The sequence below is a fragment of the Saimiri boliviensis genome, chromosome 2 (assembly GCF_048565385.1).
Source record: "Saimiri boliviensis isolate mSaiBol1 chromosome 2, mSaiBol1.pri, whole genome shotgun sequence".
NCBI lineage: Eukaryota > Metazoa > Chordata > Mammalia > Primates > Cebidae > Saimiri > Saimiri boliviensis.
Window position 1 is genome coordinate 133,513,403 of NC_133450.1, and position 21,535 is coordinate 133,534,937.

General features: G+C 39.7%; 2 gene segments (V, D, J or C); both read right to left on the reverse strand.

Moving 5' to 3' along the window:
* Positions 1-21,535, reverse strand: part of LOC101038853 (immunoglobulin heavy variable 3-72-like) — a 67,201-nt gene that overhangs the window by 17,634 nt on the left and 28,032 nt on the right.
* Positions 2,486-3,221, reverse strand: LOC141583435 (immunoglobulin heavy variable 3-23-like). The segment is given in 2 exon segments: positions 2,486-2,997; positions 3,101-3,221. Coding segments are annotated over 2 exon segments (558 nt in total).

Genomic DNA, 21,535 nt, shown 5'->3' on the forward strand with positions numbered 1-21,535 from the left:
CTGTATTCAGAGAAATTCCCTGAGTTTCTCTGCAGGCTCTGAGGTGTGCAGGCTGCTACCCCAGATTCTGCAGTCAGACAAGTCTCTGCGCCTTCCCAGGGGACACAAGGATAAGCACTAGACATGCTCTACTCAAAGTCTCTGCACATGGAGAAAAAACAGTGAAAGTGGAAAATTCATGTTTTCGATTCATTGAAAAATACGTATGAAAAATGCAACAACGGGCCAGGAACTAATGCAGAATTATAAACGAAGGCAATTAAAATAAGTATGAAAATTACAATTTTTTACAGGCGCACATTTGTTTATATATTTTCCAATACAATAAGGTAAAAGCAGGTCTTCTCTATAAAAATCCAAAAAGTGTGCTGACCCTGAGAATGCACCTCCCTGCCTCCTCCTTCAGACAGCAAAATGCACGTGGATCCAGTTTCCAGCAGCTGCTTTCTGACACCTGTGGCATGGCGTGTGCTGAGGCCCATGTCCTGTGGTCCACTCTAATGAAGGGACTGACTGCGCAGTGACTCGTAAGCAGAGCCATTTCGGAGAGTCACGGGGATCCCTGCAAGGTAGCACTGACTTGCACAAGACCTTAAATATGTTTTGCACCTTTCTTGCACAGCACAGAAGTATACAAACCTTCCACCCAATCCTCCCTCCCTCTCTCCTTCACTCAGGGTCAGGCTTTCCCCATTTGGCATCAGCTTCACAGCCTCATTCCACCCCCTGCGCATTTTCTCTCAAAGGGTGAGTGTACTTCTTACAGTAATTCAGGGAAACGTCATCCCATCTTGGAGTTTTCTGCTTCGAAAACCAGTAACAACAGAAATGTTACCAGAAAGGGGCCCCAGTTTGCAGCAAATCCATAGAGTGAAATGAAAGCAAGTTTATTACAAAAGTAAAAGTATAAAAAGTGGCTCCTCCATAGGCAGAGCAGAGGGACGATCTGCGCTTTATCCATTTTTATGGTTATTTCTTGATTGCATGTTAAAGAAGGAATGCATTATTCATGAATTCCCCAGGCAACTCCTGAAGCTGAGGGTTCCTACCCTCCCTTTTGGAGCATACAGGGAAACTTCCTGATGTTACCATGGCATTTGTCAACTGTCATGGAGCAGGAGGGTGTGTCTTTCAGCATGCTAATGCATTATAATTAGCATATAATTAGCAGTGAGGGCGAACAGAGGTGACTTTTGTTGCTGTCTTGGTTTTGGTGAGCTTTGGCCAGCTTCTTTCCTGTAACCTTTATCAGCAAGGTCTTTATCACTTGTGTCTAGTGCAGACCTCCTATCTCATCCTGTGACAAAGAACACCTTAACTTACTGGGAGTGTAGCCCAGCAGGTCTCAGTCTTATCTTGTCTAGCCCCTTTGCAAAATAAAGTTGTTCTGATTCCAAAGTTTTTGGCAAAGAAAATGTAGGACACATATTTATGAGCATGATTATATTGCCAAATATAAAATAAAATATGATAATGGAAACAAATAATTTTACGTGTCACCTTGACTAGACCACAGTCTCTCAATCACACACGAACCAGGGTGTGGCTTTAATGGCATCATACAGGTGTTAGGGGAGTCTGCCATTATTTTTTCCTGAGTCACAAAGAGTGTTCTAGATAATCCAGGTGAGGCTGAATCAATCAGAACCTAACAGAAGACAATGGGACGCCATGGTGGTTGGCAAATGCAGGTCTTCCCGGGAATCCCGGCCTGTCTTTCCCAATGGCCAGTGGTATTGACGTTAGGCATGCCTAGCCAGACCCTACAATTACTGTTACCCAGAGGTCACAGAACAATGGAGTGTCCAATCTTAGCTTTCCTCAAAGTTGGATGTGAGAGTCCAAACTCTGTGACAGTGTGAGAAGCACAAGATCAGTTCTGCCTCAACATCCCACTGGAGGAAACTAGTACTATTCCCTTCATGACTGATGTCCACTTCATTTTCCAAATGCCTCCATGCTCAGAAGACAGCCGGGATGTCCAGGCAATGGGGAGTGAGAAAGTCCCTCAGCCTACCCAGGTCCTGCAGACCTGAGCCCTGGGGTTTTGACGGAAGACAACTAATTCTGTTTTTAGGGAAGAGAAGAAGAAAGGAAACTGTGAGAATCAGGTCTGCAGAGAAGGAAATGGATTAGCACAAAGAGGGTCAACTGAAACAGTGTAAGTCAGATGTGCACAGTTTTACAAGACGAGGGGAGACAGCTGTGATACCATCAGGTTTAAAGGACCCTGACCCTGGGCGAGCCTGCCTCTTGGCTCCTGATGAAACTCAAAGCCTGTTATAATAGAGATTCCCATGGAGGTCTCTGTTCCTATTCTAACTGGAAAACACTCCCCATGTTTCCATAGGATTCCTCAGGAAGTATGGAAAGATGATCTGTCCCCAAAGTGACACTGCGGTTCCTGTCGAGGTGAAGATGTGTCCTCCTGTTACAAAAACAAAGAAACAAGGACAAAAAGTTTTGTCTTTAGAGACATCAAGTGTTAGCACAGAATTGTGACTCTGGGAGGTTCCCTGGGGAGATGTGACAACGAGGCAGCCCCAGACCACGGCAGGAAGCCAGTCCTCAGCTGCACCTGCACCTGCCCCGAGACAGCCCCGTGCGCAGCGTCCGGGCGCCCCCTGGTGGTCTCGGGGACCCCTGCAGGAGGTTTGTGTCCGGGCCCACACTGGCCTCCCCTCACTGTGTCTGTCGCACAGTAATACACGGCGGTGTCCTCGGCTCTCAGGCTGCTCATCTGCAGATACAGCGAGTTCTTGGCGTTGTCTCTGGAGATGGTGAATCGGCCCTTCACGGAATCCGCGTAGTATGTGCTACCACCATCATAACTAATGGATGAGACCCACTCCAGCCCCTTCCCTGGAGCCTGGCGGACCCAGTGCATGGCATAGCTGCTGAAGGTGAATCCAGAGGCCGCACAGGAGAGTCTCAGGGACCCCCCAGGCTTTGCCAAGCCTCCCCCAGACTCCACCAGCTGCACCTCACACTGGACACCTGCAAACACAGAGACACCCTGGTCAGAAACTGCCACACACATCCACTGTTTCTCTCACTCATGTCTACACACACTCAGTCTCTCGAGTTTTCCATGAATTACCTTCTAAAATCGCAACAAGGAAAACCCAGGTCAGCCCCCACTCCATGCTGAGTCCTCTGTGTTCAGTGCTGATCAGCAGGTGGAAATGCCTTGGAACCCCAGGGCTAAGGCTCCTCTCTCAGAGCTGCAGGGTCGGGGCTGGGCTGTTTTTCATCAGTACAGGGGGGCCCTATTTGCATGTCTCCTACTATATAGCAAGCTCTAGGTAGGGACGCTTGAGGAGGAGGCTGTGCCCAGAGAAGATGGCAGTGTCCTGCAGGAGTTCGCTGATAATGATGGTATTCAGAACATTTGTGTTCTTTATGAAATTGTGCTGTGACAAACACTTTGCCCCGATCACCCTATCTAATGTTTAAGTATTTCTGTAAATTATGGTCAGTAGGAGTCAATATTTTCTCCTTTTACAGATGTGAAAGCGAACTCACACTTGGAGGGGCTCTGTATGCATGTAGGAGCTCATGTCTGGGATGAGTGGACCCCGGTATCTGGCCCTGTGCTCCTCATCACTGGCTGTGCCTGCTCCCTAAACTAACTCCAGGACAAAGCTGGATGTTTCTAGGGTGGTTTTCAGAACCCAGTTTCTGTAACACAAGCGTGTGTGATGTTGCTGCCCTCCAGCACTCACCTGAAAATATGAGGAGAACTAGGGTCCAGGCACATTAATTTTCAAGTAGCTCAGACATTTTACACATTTTTTGTATCTTCATATTACTCCTTTGTTGTCTAAGTTTCCATTTGTTTTCTTGTAATACATTTTATGAGGCTTAATTGAAAGATAATACATTTTACATATTTAAAATGTACAATGAATAAACATGATGTAACTGCCAGCATTATCGAGAAAGTGGACAAGTGAATTCTTCTCCACATTTCCTCTTGTTCTGCTATATTCCTGCTCCTTTCCCCTTCCCTTCCTCCGCCAATTCCCCAGGCAACTGCTAATCTTTATTATATTACTTTAGAGATATTTTTATTTACCAAAATGTATAAAAATGAAAGAACATACTATATATTCTTATTTGTTTGGCGTTTATTTAGTATAAATGATGGGTAGTGTTCCAGCAAACAATTTACCATAATTTGTTTTTCTACTAAGCAGCTTAACAATATTAACATTCTTTTATTGCTCTGGCACTTAACAAAAGAAAAATCTGCAAGTCACCTTTGAAATGTACGTAGACAAGGAATATATTTTACTTTTTCTGTTTTTACAACCACATCAACAACAATAGATAAACACAGAAAAGGGAATTTTCCTAATTAACAATATACTTTAAATACTGGAAATTTTACGATAAACATCAAGTCAGAAATCTATGGAGATGCAAGTTCCTGTAGAGAGTAACAAAGCCAGGGTGTGAGCTGAACTGGAGCAGAGTCTGGAATATAAAATGTAGCTATTACAAGATACAAACACACACATATATTGGATTATTCAAAGTCAAGCGTAGTAAATATGTTGAAGTGTGAATTTCTCAGGGACAAAATACTGAAGAGCTTTTCTATGCTTTTCAATACTTTTTCCCCAAAATAAGGACCATCATGCCGAATTTTTCAACATTTCCTCTTGTTCTGCTATATTCCTGCTCCTTTCCCCTTCCCTTCCTCCACCGTTTCCCCAGGCAACTGCTAATCTTTATTATATTACTTAAGACATATTTCGATTTACCAAAATGTGTAAAAATGAAAGAACATACTATATATACTTATTTGTTTGGCATTTATTTAGTAAAAGTGATGGGTAGGATTACTCAAAGGCAAGTGTAGGAAACACGTTGTAGTGTGAATTTCTCAGGGACAACATGCTGAAGAGCTTTTCTATCCTCTTGAATCCTTTTTTCCCCAAAGCAGGACCATCAAAAACTTATTTCTGTCCCAATGTGTCTGTCTGGGAGAGAAAAGGAGCCCACACTCTGAAATGCATTTAGACCCACCTCCTGTATCCCCACTGCAGAACTACGATATTACTCAGCAGGGGCAAGTCACCAAAGCCAGTGTCTTAGGGGCACTGGGGAAACCCCTTAGGAACTGAGATGGGAAAAGAGGTCTTCACCTAAGTTCCATTGAGAAGTGTCTCCCCTCTCTTTCTTATTTAACCGGAGCCTTAATGGGAAGGTCAGTCAGCAAATCTGGAAGGTGATAACACAAAAAGACAACACTGGAGCTGTGGGAGGGAGCAACTGGGGAAAACAAGAGGACTTCACCCAGGGAAAAAGGAACAAGGACGCACAGACCAACATCTCACCTGGAGAAACACTCGAAGCTCACACCCAGACCAGGCATCACGGTGCCTTCGTGGAAATGTGGACCCGTGAAAGGTCAGAATATCTTTTATTATTCTACCACCTTCCACCAATTTCACAATTCTCAGTTAAATATAACATTTCAACCCACCTGAAGGAGCTGAGAGCAACTCTCTGATAGGACAAGGTGAAGAGGCAAAGCCAAGCAGGAAAGAAAAGCAAGGTGTCACGGGAGGATCTGAAGTCTCTGGTGGACCTGAAAGAACAGACTTCAACTCTGATGTCAACTGCAAAAGTGAATGTCGAATGTAGCTCTGAGAAGATTCACAGACATTTCCACAATGAAGGCCCGGCAAAGATAGAGTGTGGTGAAATACAGGCAGAAAATGCATAAAATGAAATAATAAGCCAACATTAACTGTCCAACCCAACAGGTCTGGTTATCAACAACAATTATTACATATGTTAGTGAGAAATATCAAATTCTCAATAAACAATAATTGGAATGAGATTCAGAAATGATTCATTATTTAATTAGAACTATCTAATTAAATAAGGTATGTAAAGTAACTATAATTCATATGTAAAAATCTCTTACAGAAACTGTGGACATGATGCAGGACTAGACAGGAAACTGAAGGATAAAAATACTAAGAAGGAATCAAATGGAAATCCACAAGAAAGCGAAAGCAATGCAGCATAAACCTTGAGCAAGCTTTGGGCACACCCCTCAGTCGAGCTGGCTCAGCTTTTAAATGCAACCATGCAATTAAAATGTCACTAGAAATTTCACAAAGTAAATGGCAAGGGAAAAGGTATAGTATATGTACTTTTTAAACCTGAAAAGGAGAAATTGTAGATACAAAGACAGTACTTGAATAAATGATGGGTAAGAATGTTCCCAGTTTTGTGAAATACACAGGAATACAGATCCTAGAATCACAGCGAACCCCAAGCAGAGTAAACACACACAGACACAGACGCATGCACCACACATCCACCATAGACAGAGTGGTGTATAAGAAAAAACTCACACATCACACACCACACACACATTTCCTCAACGATATTCTTTTTACTTAGCTGTTTTAAAATTATTTGCATTGATAGTATTAAGTAGAAGCCTAAAATGAAAATATATTGTTATACACATAAGACGGTCTATTCTAAACATGATCAAACACATGCTTTAGTTCAAATGAATGTAACTACGTTGTTAGAAAATTCACTATTTCAAAGAAAAATGTTATTATTCCTGGCTGTGTGTTGAATCATTTGTAATATATGCCAATAAAATTCTTTTTAATTAAATAATTTTTTAGCGTTGCCACATAAGTGTTTATATTTATGGGGTATAGTGTGACATTTCTATACATGTGTGCCATGTGGTATGACCAAATCAGAACAATGAACAAATTCGCCAGGCTAGACAGTAACATTTCTTTGTGTAGGTAGCACACAAAATTCTCTCTCTGGCTACTTGTAGACATAAAATTCCCATATGTTGTTAACTGGAGTCGCTCTCTTGTGCGGCAGGACACTAGAGCACATCCTTCATGTCTACCTGTAACTGTGCATTTGTCAACAAACCTCTTCTTATCTCTCAGTCTCTTCCCATTCCTGGCATCTCATAACCACTACTCTACTATTTACTGCTAGAAGATCAGCTTTCTTCAGCTTCCACGTAACGTTGAGAAAATGTGGTATTTATTTTTCTGCGTCTGGCTGGTATCACTCCACCTAATTGTGTCCAGTTCCATCCGTGTTGCTTCAAACAACAGAATTCCATTTCTAAGGTTGAGTAATATTCAGTTGTGTTAAAATATCACATTTTATTAATCTATTCAACTGTTGGTGGAAACATATTGATTTCATACGTTAGCTATTGTGAATAACGCAGCAAGAAACACGATTGTACAGGTATCTCTTCAATATTAGTTTTTAACTTTAATTATTTAGATAGATATATACTTAGCAGTTGGATTGTTGAATTACATGGCAGTTCTATTTTTCCCATGATGGCTGTACTAATTTAGACTTCCATCAGTGGTCTATAATAGTTTACCTTACTGGTGGAGGGGTGGGTAGTTAAAAAAAAAAAGAAAAGAAAAAGAAACGAGTTTATCTTTCTATGCATCCTGGCCAGCTTCTGTTGTTTATTTTATTTTACTTTATTGCGTTTCTGGGTTTCAAGCAAAAATGAAGGATGAAAAGACTTCTTATTGCATTTTTTTGAATATTAGTCATTTCTAGCAATATATGTATGTATATATACTTATGTATTTATCTACCTTTATTCATTGATTCTTTTGAGAGAAGGATATTCCTATTATTCACCCATTATTAATCACATTATGATTTGCAGTTCAGTTGAGTTTATTTTATGTGCTTGATAGTACTCCCCTGTCACATAAACAGTTTTCAGGTATGGTCTCTCATCTGCAGTTCTCTCCTCACTCAATTGTTTTCTTTACTGTGCAGGAGCTGAACTTTGTTGGAAACTGGACAGGTGGGCTGAAGTGCTGTGGGACACTGGAGGGGGAGAGCTGGACCCAAAATCCAGAACCAGGTGAGCTTTTACTCACCATGTGGTTTCTCAGTTTATGGTTTGAACAGATGCAGAAGAGTTTGTCCAGGTCTTCTCAGGAGTAAAAAATTTGAAGGGAGAATGATAGAATGTATTAGTCAAATAAATGAAAATATCATACTTATGCATATGTTCTTGTGAGTGGGGGTAGCTCAGCAGTGTGTGTTCATCTCCATAAAAGAGAAAATTATGTCTGCTGCAAAAGAATCCATAGCTTTTAACATACGCATTTATCAATGACAACTGAGCCTGGATACCAGATTATGTTATAATGCTAGTGGGAAGACTCAATAGAAGAAAAAGTGTCATAGCAACAAAATATGAAGCATCAAACATGTAAATGAAATGGCTTTGAATGTTACTAGTAATGAACATGCCAAGAAAAGTCAATTACCATAATCAGAAAAATAATGCATGATCAACCATGGGATTCAATTTGAGAAGATAATTTTCATTGAATGGCTCGCCCCACCCTCATAAAATGGTTCAGACAACAAGCTAGGAACCAAGCGTGACCTTATAGCAAGTGGAGGCCAAACATTTGGGGAGCAGGAGAGTCTGTGTTGGAATTGGGAGAAGCAGAAACCTGAACTCTGCAGAGAAGCAGCAGTGAGCATGGATCTCGCTGAGTTCACTTCAGGTTAGTGGTAAAGGTGGGTTTCTCTGCCCTCATCCAGTTTTTGCTCTCAATACACTCTTGGAAGCTCAGTTGTGAATACTGGGAATCTTCCTAAAACTCAATCACAGCAAGCACATTTTCACTGAAGAAAGAGGTAAGAATTCAGGCATAATTAAATTTAGGTAATAAAAATTAGTTATTGAAACATCAATGCCAGTCTCTAGTAATTTATATTATAAAATGCTCAGCTACATCAGTGGAGTTCTTTTATCCTATTAGGGATAAGTATCCATGTGAGCACGTGGTGCAATCATGGCGATTAGGGAGGTGGGCTGTCCAGGCTTTCCTGGTCCTTCAGAGGAAAATTGCTGAATCATCTCCTCCCCTATTCACATCAGATTTCACATCTGTATGTGACCCTTGAAAATGTCATTGCCATGTCCCTGCATACTAGGAGTTAAATGGGGAATGAAGCTGATATGCTGGGTGTGTCATTGTAAAATTGACCAAGGAAATTACCTGCATACTGTTTCATCATCCAGGCCTGGGGCCTCTCATGTGTAGGCTTTGCATTATATTTATGATTTTCCATGTTGTTTAGTCAGTACAAATATTCTTTTTAACTTTCTACTGAAATAGCTCTATAATAATCTAGAGGCATAAAGACTAAAAAATAACTAATTTGGCTGTTAACCCAAGCTCCAGGTGAGGTCACAGTTTGTGGTGATAGTGAGACAGGCTGGAAACTGACTGTGCTCATGAATTCTTCATGATAATAAGGAGACCATGTACACCCAAGAGATTCAGACACTTCCACGGAGAACCTCTACCTAATATTATTTGTTATGAATCACACCTCAATAAGGAAACTGTGATTGTATTTATTAGAATGTTCTAATTTGTCAAAGTAGGAAACAAACACATTGTAAGGCAGTGCATGGCTTTGGGGTGCTTTGTAAGTGAAAAAGCATCTCACATATTCTGGAACACCCATCAAAATGGGCAGGTTAGGGAACTCTTAGAAACCCTCCTTTATCCCAAATTCCTGGCAAATGTAAAAGCAGAAGTCAGTGTAAAAAGAGGTAACACTGAAACAAAGAAAACTGCCATGCCAGACCAAATCTTCAGAGGATAAAGGTGCTGAGAGAGAGTCACAGATGTTATCAAAATATATCAATGCTTAGCCCCTGATATTAAATAAAAAATGAATGAAATACATCTAGTTATCGATTTTACTTAGATATTTTATGCCAGATTATTTCAAATGAATATTTGTTGCATTTCAACTCTATAATTTATAGACAAAATGGTTATCAGATTAAATAAACACTTTGAGGAAACTTAGAAAAGACAGCAGAGGTTAATTCTTGATGAGGTGTGACCAGCTCACCACAAGATCCTGGGAAAACTTGAACACAGAGGCCTACACATATATCAAGCCATACAGCCCTTTGGACACATTTATGTAGACTTTCTTCATTTTCCATCCTTGAGGGGATGTGAATGTATTTTATTTATCATCTGTTTGTGTTCTCCATGTCTTGAAATAATTTGTTGACAAAAGGCTACAGCTCTTTTAGTTGATTAAAAGCATCTGCATTTTGTGTTTTTTGTCTGTTACCAATCAGGTTTTATATGAACTGAGTGAAGCACATCCAGGAAAGGAACTATTATAAAAAGATTACGTGAGGCATGGCTGATATTAAGTCCCACATTGTTATAACCTCACACAATCTTCCATGTAAGTTTAGCAGAATGGTTTTCATACATTAAAGTTATCACAATGTTAAGGATGTATCTGTTATTGCCCTTTTCTCTCCAAGAAACTGATCTTTGACAAGTTGCCCAGAACTCAGCAATAGAGAAAGGACAGTCCTTCAGCAAGTGGTGTGAAATCTGCACATTTGTATGCAGAAGAAGAAAGATGGGCCTCACCTCACACAACACACAGAAATCAGCTAAAAATAGATTCGAGACATAAACATAGGCCTGAAAATGTGGTTCAAAGGTATCCAAGTATGATTTTGAACAAAGTATAAATTAGTACACTCATTATGAAAAACAACATGAAGATTACTCAGTGACTTGAACATAGAGTATACCCCTTTCTGAGAATACATCTAGAGATAATACAGTGAGTGTGACAAATACATGTTCATTGTGAGATTATAAATAACAGCCTAGATTTGGAAAATAAGTCAATGTCCATCTATGAATAAACAGATAAAATGTGGCTTATACCTACAAAAAGTTGAATATTATTCAGCCTTTAAAAACAAGGAAATTCTTACATTGGAACACATGGAGAACACTATGCTAAGTGGAATAAGCCAGACTCCAAAAGACAAATGTTGCATGACCTCATTTATATGTAGAATCTAAAATAGTCAAGCTCTTGGAAGCAGAGTGGAATAGTAGTTCCCAGGGGCTGGAAGGAGGAAGAAAATTGGGTGATGTTGGTCAAAGGATAATATGCAGGTTGATATGGTTTGGCTCTGTGTTCTGACTCAAATTTCACGCCAAATTGAAATCCCTACATGTTGAAGGTAAGTCCTAATATAAAGTGATTGGGTCATGGGGTGGCCTTCCTCTTTGCTGCTCTCATGGTAAAGTTCTCAAAAGATCTGTTGGTTTAAAGGTGTGGTCCCTCCCGGCTCACTTACTCTCTCTCTCTCCTGCCACCACGTGAAGAAGGTTCTTGCTTCCCCTTCCCCTTCCATCATGATTGTGTGTCCTGATGCCTCCCAGTAACGCTTCCAGTTTAGCCTGCGGAACCGGGAGTCACTAAACCTCTTTTCTTCATAAATTACTCAGTCGCAGGTAGCTCTTAATAGCAGTCTGAAAATGGACTAATTTTCCAAAAATTTGAACTAGGAGTGAGGTAATGCTATTAACATACCCGAAAATGTGGAAGTGACTTTGTGATTGGGTAAAGGGCAGAGGTTGGAAAAGCATGGAGGGATCACAGGAAGACAGAAATATGTGGAAAAGTTTGAAACTTCCTAGAGGCGTGTTGAATGGTTTTGACCAAAATGTTGATGGCGATATGGACAATAAAGTCCAGGCCGAGGTGGCCTCACATAGAGATGAAGAACTTACTATGAAATGGAGTAACGATCACACTTACTACGCTTTAGCAAAAAGACTAGTGGCATTTTTCCCCTGCCTTAGTGATCTGTGACATGTCGAACTAGAGAGATATGATGTAAGGTACCTGGCAGAAGAAATTTCTAAGCACCAAAGCATTCAAGATTTGACCTGGCTATTTCTGCAAATGTAAGTCGTGTGCATTCACAAAGTGGTGGTAGAAAATTGGAACTCACATTTAAAAGGAAAGCAGGGTATAAAAGTTTGATAAAAAAATTGCAGCCTGGCCACGTAGTAGACAAGAAAAACTCATTTTCTGGGTAGAAATCCAAGCTCGCTGCAGAAATTTGCATAAGTAATGAGGAGCCCAATGGGAAAAAAATGTCTCCAGCGCATTTCAGAGATCTTTGTGGCAGCCCTTTCCATCGCAGATCCTGAAGCCCAGAAGAGAAAAATGGTTTCATGGCCCAGGCCCAGAGCGCCACTGTCCCGTGCAGCCTCGGGACATGGCACCTTGCGTCCTTGACTCTCCTGTTACAGCCATGGCCAAAAGCGGTCAGGGTAAAACTATGGCCAGTGCTTCCGAGGCTGCAAGCCCTAAGCTTTGGTTGCCTCCATGTGGTGTTGAGCCTGCTGGTGCACATAAGGCAAGAGTTGAGGTTTAGGAATCTCTTCCTAGATATCAGATGATGTATGAAAGTGCCTGGATATTCAGGCAGAAGTCTGATGCAGGGGCTGAGCCCTAATGAAGTGACTCTACTGGGCCAGCATAGAAGGACAACATGGTGTTGGATCTATCACAGAGTTCCCACTGGAGCATTGGCTGGTGGATCTGTGTGAAGAGGGCCACAATCCTTCAGACCCCGAAATGGTTGCTCCACCAATGGCTTGCACGGTGTGCCTGGAAAAACATAGGAACGCAATGCCAGCCTATGAAAGCAGCCATGGGGATTGAACCCTGCACAGCCATAAGGGTAGAGTCTCCCAGGCCTTGGGAGACCACCTCTTGTGTCAATGTGTCCTGGATGTGAGACATGGAGCCTTACAATTTAATGACTGCCCTGCTGGGGTCTGGAGTTGCATGGGGCCCGTATCCCTTTTGTTATGGCCAATACCTCCCCTATGGACATTACATGTTTTTGACTTTACATATTTATAGGCAGAAGAAACTTACCTTGTCTCAGAGGAGACTTTAGATTGTGGATTTTTGTGTTAATGCTGAAATGAGTTAAGAATGGGTGACTGCTGAGAAGAGATAATTATACTTTACCGTGTGAGAAGGACATGAGATTTGTGATGGCCAGGGGTGGAATGATATGGTTTGACTCTGTATTTCCATCCAAATCTTACGTCAAATTTTAATCCCCATGTGTTGTAGGAAAGGTCTGATGGGGACTGACTGGATCATGGGGCAACCCTCCCCTTTGATGTTCTTGGGATATAGTTCTTGGAAGAACTCATGGTTTAAAAGTGTGGTATACCTTCTCTTGCTCGTTCTCTCTGTCTCTCCTGCCAGCATGTGAAGAAGGTCCTTGCTTCCCCTTCACTTTCCACAATTATTCTAAGTTTCCTGATGCCTCCCAGTAATGCTTCCTGTTGAGGCTGCAGAACTGTGAGTCAACTAACCCATTTTTATTCATAAATTTCCTAGTCTCAGGTAGTTCTTTATAGTAGTTTGAGAACGGACTGATACACAGGTTGAAGAAGTTCTGGAGATGAAATTCACACTGATGTGACGATGCTAATGAATATTATATTACAAATTTATCTTTTGCCACAAGAGTAGATCTTAGGTGTTCCTATGACACACACACAATAAATTAAAGTCATAAAGTGATAACTCTCTGAGATGATAAGCATACCAATTACCTTGATCATGATGAGCATTTTCCCAAATACATCAATACATCAAATGTTGTACATTAAATGCATAAAATGCTGTTACTTAGTTATAGCTCCATAAAGCTAAAAAGGTGATGCATACTTATATTTATACATATTTTATCAATAAAACTGTGAAAATATAAGCAGAAGAACGTGTACAAGGATATTTATAACAGATTGGTTTAAGATATTTATAATGGAAAAATTTAAATTCCATCAACAGAAAAATAGATATACTTATTGTCACTTATTAACTGAATGAACTGATTTATTTACTTAGCAAACTGTCATGTATTAATATAATGGACTGTTTCAGATATGAAATACCTATATGTGTATGAGTACATACATATGTACGGATATGATGACAAGAACTTGATAGATGCAATTACATGAATGAAGCTCACAAATAGCAAAACGAGTCCCTTACAAAAAAATGATCTATGATATTTGATTCCATTTTTATGAAGTTGGAAACAAGAAAAATGGACATAGAGTGACAGAAATCAGAAACTTTATTTGCATTTCTCTGATGATTAGTGATGCTAAACATTTTTAAAAGATATTTACTGGCCACTTGTGTGTTTTCTTTTGAGAAGTGTCTGTTTGTGTCACTTGCCCATGTATTACTCCATTTTCAAACTCCTCATTAAAACATACCTGAAACTGAGAAGAAAAAGAGTTTTAACTGGACTCACAGTTCCACATGGGTGGGGAGGCCTCAGAATCATGATGGGAGGTGAAAGGCACTCCTTACCCAACAGTGGCAAGAGAAAATGAGGAAGCAAAAGCGGGAACCATTGATAAATCCAGGAGATCTTGTGAGACTTACTCACTATCACAAGAATAGCACAGGAAAGACAGGCCCCGGTGATTCAATCGCCTCCCTCCGGGTTCCTCCTACAACACTTGGGAATTCTGGGAGATGAAATTCAAGCTTCAATTTCGGTGGGGACACAGATAAATTAGCCAATATTTAATGAGGTTATTTGTTTTTTACTTCTTAATTTGCTAAATTTCCAATAGATTCTGGATGTGATGTTAGGACTTTGGTGGATGCGATGTTTGTGAAGATCTTCTCACGGTCTGTAGGTTGATTGCTCTGCTGATAGTTTTGTTTGTTTGTTTGTTTTGCTCAGCAGAAACTCCTTAGTTAATTAGGTCCCACTTGCCTATTTTGTTTTTTGTTGCAATTGCTTTTGCATACTAAGCCAAAAATTCTTTGTCAAAACTAGTGCTGGGAAGAGTATTTCTAGGTTGTCTGCAAGGATTTTTACAGTTTGAAGTCTAACGTTTAAATCATTCATCAATTCTGAGGTAATTTTATACATGTTGAAAGTAGACGTCCAGCTTAAATCTTCGTCATACAGCTAGCCCGTTGTGCCAGCAGTATTTATTGAACAGGGATTCAGTCCTTTCCTCATTGCTTGTTTCTGTCAGCCTTATCAAAGATGACATGATGGCAGGTGTGCAGCTTCACCCCGCTCAGAATAGTTATCACTAAAATGTCAGAAAACAACAGATGCTGGTAGGGCTGTGGAGAAAAGAGAACATTTATACACTGTTGATAGGAACAGAAATTAGTCCTGCCACTTTGGAAAGCAGACTGGAGATTTCTCAAAGAGCTTAAGACAGAGATATCATTTTACACAGCGATTTCACTACTGGGTATACACTAAAAAGTAAGTAAATAATTCCTTAATTTGTGCACACATTTGTCAGAAACCATCAAGCTATCCATTGAAACTCTATGCATTTTATCTTAATTTTATCTCCTAAAAATAGAAAATGGATTGTATAGTAATATTTTATACTGAAATTAAAATATTGACAAAATGTGTATGAAAATTCAAATACAAAATGTAAATGTGATTACTACAACAATTATTAAAATACATTCAGCTATACTAGAATAAAGTCCCAGAAATAAGAAAGATAAAGGTGACATATTAAAATGAAAAATTAATAAACAAAAATTTCACAGATAATTTAAACATGGCTAAAAATATGTGCAATATTTTATATTATTAGTTATACATACTTAGTAAACTATTTGTATAATATTTTAAAATGTTTTATCAGAGTAATTTACTAATATTTTGTATAAAATTATAAGTGGGGACCACAGGAAAATAATATTTGCAAGTATATGTATTAATTATTAATATAGTCTTAATGTTGGCCCAGCTATTACACCTGAAATTTGTAATTATATCATGGGTTTGTCTGGAAAAATTAATTTTAAAGGATGACTTAGGGGAATAATCTCCAATATGGAGATATTAGTATCTCATGTATAAAGCAATGGAAAATACAAACTACATGTAAAATCCTGATAAGCAACTGTGTCTCATGGAAAGGAGTTTATCTTATTTGACTGTAATACACTTACTGTTAAAATGATCTGCTTCATGATGTTTTGGAAAATTAAAGCAAAGTGTGGTGAATTGAAGTGTGATGTTGCCTGTTTGGTACAACAGTGGGGTGAGGATAATGAAGAGTCCTGTGATCCCGAGGAGATGGCCTGATCCAAGCAGAGGGGGGCTCCAGGTCCTGTGGACTCACCTGGGGCGCCTGCTTCTGCCTGGCTGCAGTCACTCCCAGAAGTTTCCAGGAGACAGGGGTGCGGCTGGGCCCTCGAGAGGATCCAATGAGACATGGAAGTGAAGAAAAAGATAATGATGTGAAATAAATTTTAAGAATTAAAATAAAAAATTTTTATTTTAAATTCACAGATTATGACTGTTTATATTCACAAGGTAAGAAGCAATGTTCTGATTTGTGAATACAATATGGAATAACTAAGATAATAAGAAATAATTAAGATAATTATCATTCGTTACATCAAATTCTTAACATTTAGTGTGACAACAACTTTTAAAACGTACTCTTACCTCTTTTGAAGTGACCAATATACTACTTTTAAATGAACAAACAGAAATCAATTCATGTAAATAATGAAAAATAATTAAAATCTATTGTGAATTACTCTAATAATTTATATTTTGTTCATCATTAAGTTTGATTTTTGAGGAGATATTTTCAGAATTATTTTATTGTAATGTTCAATATGAATGCCTGTAACATGTGTGCATAGGTAGGTGTATTTATACTTACTTCTTTCTTTATTTCTTTCTTCCTTATTTTTCTTTTTGGATGGAGTCTCACTCTGTCACCCAGGCTTGCCTGCAGTGGCATGACAGGGCTCACGGCAACCTCCACCTCCCTGGTTCAAGGAATTCTCCCGCCTCAGTTTCCTGAGTAGCTGGAGTTAAAAGCGTGAGCCACGCCTGGCCTACACATCTTTCTATGCGTATAAATTTCAGTCCCTATAGCTATGTGGTTGTTGATGTCAACAAATGTTAATAAAACCCTGGAAGAATCAGTGCAAATAATTATAAATGTTTTTTTCCTTGAAAGTATATGTTTAAAAATATTTGTATATACATAGTTTTAATAATTAGTAACATTTAAATACTAATGTTAACAAACTTATAACAAATATAGCTAATAAAATGTCACAGCCTAAAATGCTCCAGAATTCTCCAAATACAAAGTTGACTTCTCCAGCTGTGGAGAAAAGAACCCTCCCCCTGCACCTGCTCCTCGGGCCCGCCCCGTCCTCGGTGGGTCCCGCGCGCCGCCTGGTGGCCCCGCGCGCCCCTGCAGGAGGTTTGTGTCCGGGCCCACACGGACCTCCCCTCACTGTGTCTCGCACAGTAATACACGGCCGTGTCCTCGGCTCTCAGGCTGCTCATTTGCAGATACAGCGAGTTCTTTGAATTATCTCTGGAGATGGTGAATCGGCCTTTCACAGACGCGGCGTACTCTGCTGTCCCACCATAGGCTTTGTTTCTAATAAAACCAACCCACTCCAGCCCCTTCCCCGGAGCCTGGCGGACCCAGCTCATGTAGTAGTCACTGAAGGTGAATCCAGAGGCCGCACAGGAGAGTCTCAGGGACCCCCCGGGCTGGACCAAGCCTCCCCCAGACTCCACCAGCTACACCTCACACTGGACACCTGCAAACACAGAGACACCCTTGTCATTAACTGCCACAAAGACCCATTGTTCCCCACGCTCATGTCCACACACACTCAGTATCTCTAGTTCTCCGTGAATTACCTTTTAAAACAGTAACAAGGAAAACTCAGCTCAGCACAGACTCCATGGTTGGTGGTCTGTGTTCAGTGCTGATCACCAAGTGGAAACTCCTGGGAATCCCAGGGCCGGGGCTCCTCTCCCAGAGCTGCAGGGTCAGGGCCGGGCTGGTTTTTATCAGCAGAGGTAGGGCCGTATTTGCATGTCTCCTCCTATATAGCAAGCTCTGGGGTGAGATGCCTGAGGAGAGGATGGAGCCCAGATAAGGTGACTGTGCCTTCCAGGTGTTTGGTGACAATGATGGTACTTGGAAATTATACTGTCTTCTTATAAAATTATTCTGTGATAAACACTTTGAACTGAGTGCCCTATTTTAGTTTTGCATATTCATGTATATTACGTTTTCTGGGAGTCAGTGTTTCTCCATGTACAGATATGGAAGCACACCACACACGGGAAAGGGGCTCTGTGTGTGTCTATGAGCTCATGCCTGGATGAGTAAACACTGGTATCTGGGCCTGTGCTCCTCAGCACGGGCCCCAATGACTCCCTGAGCCAACTCCAGGACAGAGCGTGGTTTGAGGAACCCACTTTCTGTAGTTAAAACATGTGTGCGGCACTCTAGAATTCACTAAAACTATGATGGGAACCATGGTTCAGGTAGACACATTCCTGAGAATTTCTGAATTCAATATGCCCTTTTCCTATGTTTCTATCATTCCTTCCTTGTCTAAGTTTCAATTTGTTTGCTTGTAATAAATTGTGTAAGTTTTAGTTTACAGATAGTAAACTTCCACATATTTAAAGTGAACAGTTGTAAACGTGATTTAACCGTCATTGTTGTCAAGGTGGAGAAGAGAATTCTCAGCATTTCCTTTTATTCTTCTGTGTTCTTTCTCCTTTTTTGCCTTGTTTCTTCTACCATTTCCTTGGTGACTACTGATTTTTACGTTGCTGCACATTTCAATTTATCAGAATTTAAAACAATCAAATAACATAGTATACGTTCTTAATTGTTTGGCTTATTTTACTTGCCATAAATAGATATTTTACCTTGTAGCTGCATATGTCAGACATTTATTTATTATAAATGTTGGGTAGCATTGTAGCAAAAATTTACCGTAAATTGTTTTTCTAGTAAGCACCTTAACAATTGGACTTTTTACAAATTATTTTGGGTCTTACTAAAAATCTGCTATTAAACTTGGAAATGTACATAGGAAAGGAATATTCTTCTTATTTTTTACAACTGCATCAACGATAGCAGATAAACATAGAAGATGGAATTTTGCAAATTTTCTTAATATTTCCAATATTTAAAGTTTGGAAACAAACAAGAAATCTGAGGTTTAGGGGAAGCAAGTGCTTGTAGAGCGTAACAAAGCCGGGGTTTGAAACTTCCTAAGGCGGGTCTGGAAGGTGAAACATGGGCTATTCCAAGAAAAAATACAACTATAAATTGGATTGCTTGGAAATGAGTATGGTAAATGTATTGCAGTGTGGAATTTTAAGGACCCATGTATTGAAAAGCTTTCCTATCCTCTTGAATCCCTTTCCTCAAGAAACAGGACAGTCACAAAAGTCTTCCTTTCCTGAACGTCTGTCTGGAAGAGAACAAGAACTCCCACTGCTAAAGTGTATTCAGACCCAACTCCCTATTGTCACTACAGAACTAGGAATGTCCTCTGCAGGGGCAAGCCACTGAAACCAAGGGGGCTAGGGGCGCTGGATCAACCTCTCAGGTATTGTCATGGGAACCGAGGTCCCCACCAAAGATCTGTTGAGAAGCAGCTCCCCTCTCTTTCTTTCTTTTTTTTTTTTCAGTAATATTTCCTTTAATTAACATATTGGCTAATATCCAGAACACATGTTCAGGGAGTTGAATGGAAAGGGTGGCCTCAGTACTTTCAGGCATCCCTGAAGTTTTGCTAATATTATAAGCATAAAGCCCTCGTTATATCAACACTTTTCATAATTTGTGTAATTATGAAGTGAATATTTGGATTACTAAGGCTATTTAAGGCTTTCTATTCTCTGGGAAAAACCAGCATTTTGAAGTTGCAAGGCAATTATTTAAGATCTTTCCCCACCATGATAGTATTCTAATAAACTTGGGTTGGCAGTAAAGAATACAGACTTTGAATCTTCTCATAAATTCAATACTCACATCCCAAACCTACTGCATCCATTCTGTTCTCCTGGATCCACAACTCCTCATACAATAAGTGAGGCATAATAAGAACTCCATGTATATTTGTTGACTATTTAATGAAATTATAAAATATCTACTCATGTGCTGTCTAATATACCAAAGGCAACAAATTTCCCACATTTACTCACACTATTTACCAATGTTTAGAAGCTTCCATCCAGTCTCCTTGCCCTAATCTGTCTACAGGGACTGAAATCAATTTATGTCTCACTTTCCTGACTGTCCTAGTGGACATTCATCAAAATATTGATCATCCTATATATTCTGCAGATCGTTTTAAAAATTAATCATACAATTGCTTAAAAGCGACTTACGTCTTAGTAAACATTCATCAACATATTGGTCATCCCATATTCTACAGATAATTTTTAAAATTAATTATGCAATTGCTTAGAAGGGACTTAGGTAAGTGCACTTCTTCCTACCTAGATTATTCAGCTAATTGAGCCCAGCTACTCTGTCTAAATTGACTCTTTTAAGTACTTGATCCAGAATCTTTCTTATAGAAGATACTCATTTATGTCACATTTTCTGGATAGATACTTTTTTGTCCATTACTTTTGACCATCAATAGGATGCAAGGTGGTGTAACTGTGGCACACCAGGACATCTACACAGTCTCTTTAAGACACAGCTTTGTTTCCACACATAAAGACAAAACATGTTTTGGCTTTTTCTTTTTTTTAGGTAGCATTTTTTTTGTAGAAGAAAAGTTTTCTTAAATTTCTCCATAACTTACAAATCTTAAAACTGTTGCACTGCGACAATTATTGGTAAAAATCGGTTAGGTCCTGAACTTGGATAACAAAAGTTATGATTTATCAGTTTATTACACAAAGCCTTTTCAGCATTGTGTGACATACTGTCATGTGACTAATTGTACATTATCTAAGTGGAATCTTCTCTGTTTTTTTCTAGCACATCTTGATCTAGAATACAGGCATTAATAGATTCTCACCAACTATGTGATTTTGCTCTTTGGGCAATAACGTTTTCAAAATAACTTGCTTTCTTAACCTGTTATTTCTCCGATTGTTTTAAAAAGCCTTACTCTCAGCCAGGCAGAGTGGCTTATGCCTGTAATCCCATCACTTTGGGAAGCTGAGGTGGGAGGATCACAAGGTCGGAAGATTGATACCATCCTAGCTAACACAGTGAAACTCCATCTCTACTAAAAATACAAAAAAATTTAGCCGGGCGTGGTGGTACATGCCTATAGTCCCAGCTAATTGGGAGGCTGAGGCAGGAGAATCGCTTGAACCAGGAAGGCAGAGGTTGCAGTGATTCGAGATTGCACCACTGCACTCCAGCCTGGGTGACAGAGCAACTCCATGTCAAAAAAAAAAAAAAAAAAAAAAAAAAAAGAAGGCTTACTCTGTTTCGAGATTCCAGTGTTTGCTTAAAATATTTAGCACCTTTACTCTTAAAATGCTGTGCTCTTTAGTAAGCTGGCTTTACAACTTTGCTGGAGTCATTGCTTCATATCTTAGTGGTTTGTCACAGTAAACACACAGTAGAATAGGACAACATAGATCAGCAGCCCATGTGCAACTCACTGATAAGTGATTTTCCTGGTAAAGAAAGCTTGTTTTGTGTCCTGCTACACTACTGCAGTAAAACAACTAGAAATTTGTTGTTATTAATTACTAACATTATCAAAATTATTTTTGTTTTTTTCTTTTTTTCTTTTTTTTAAAGAATAA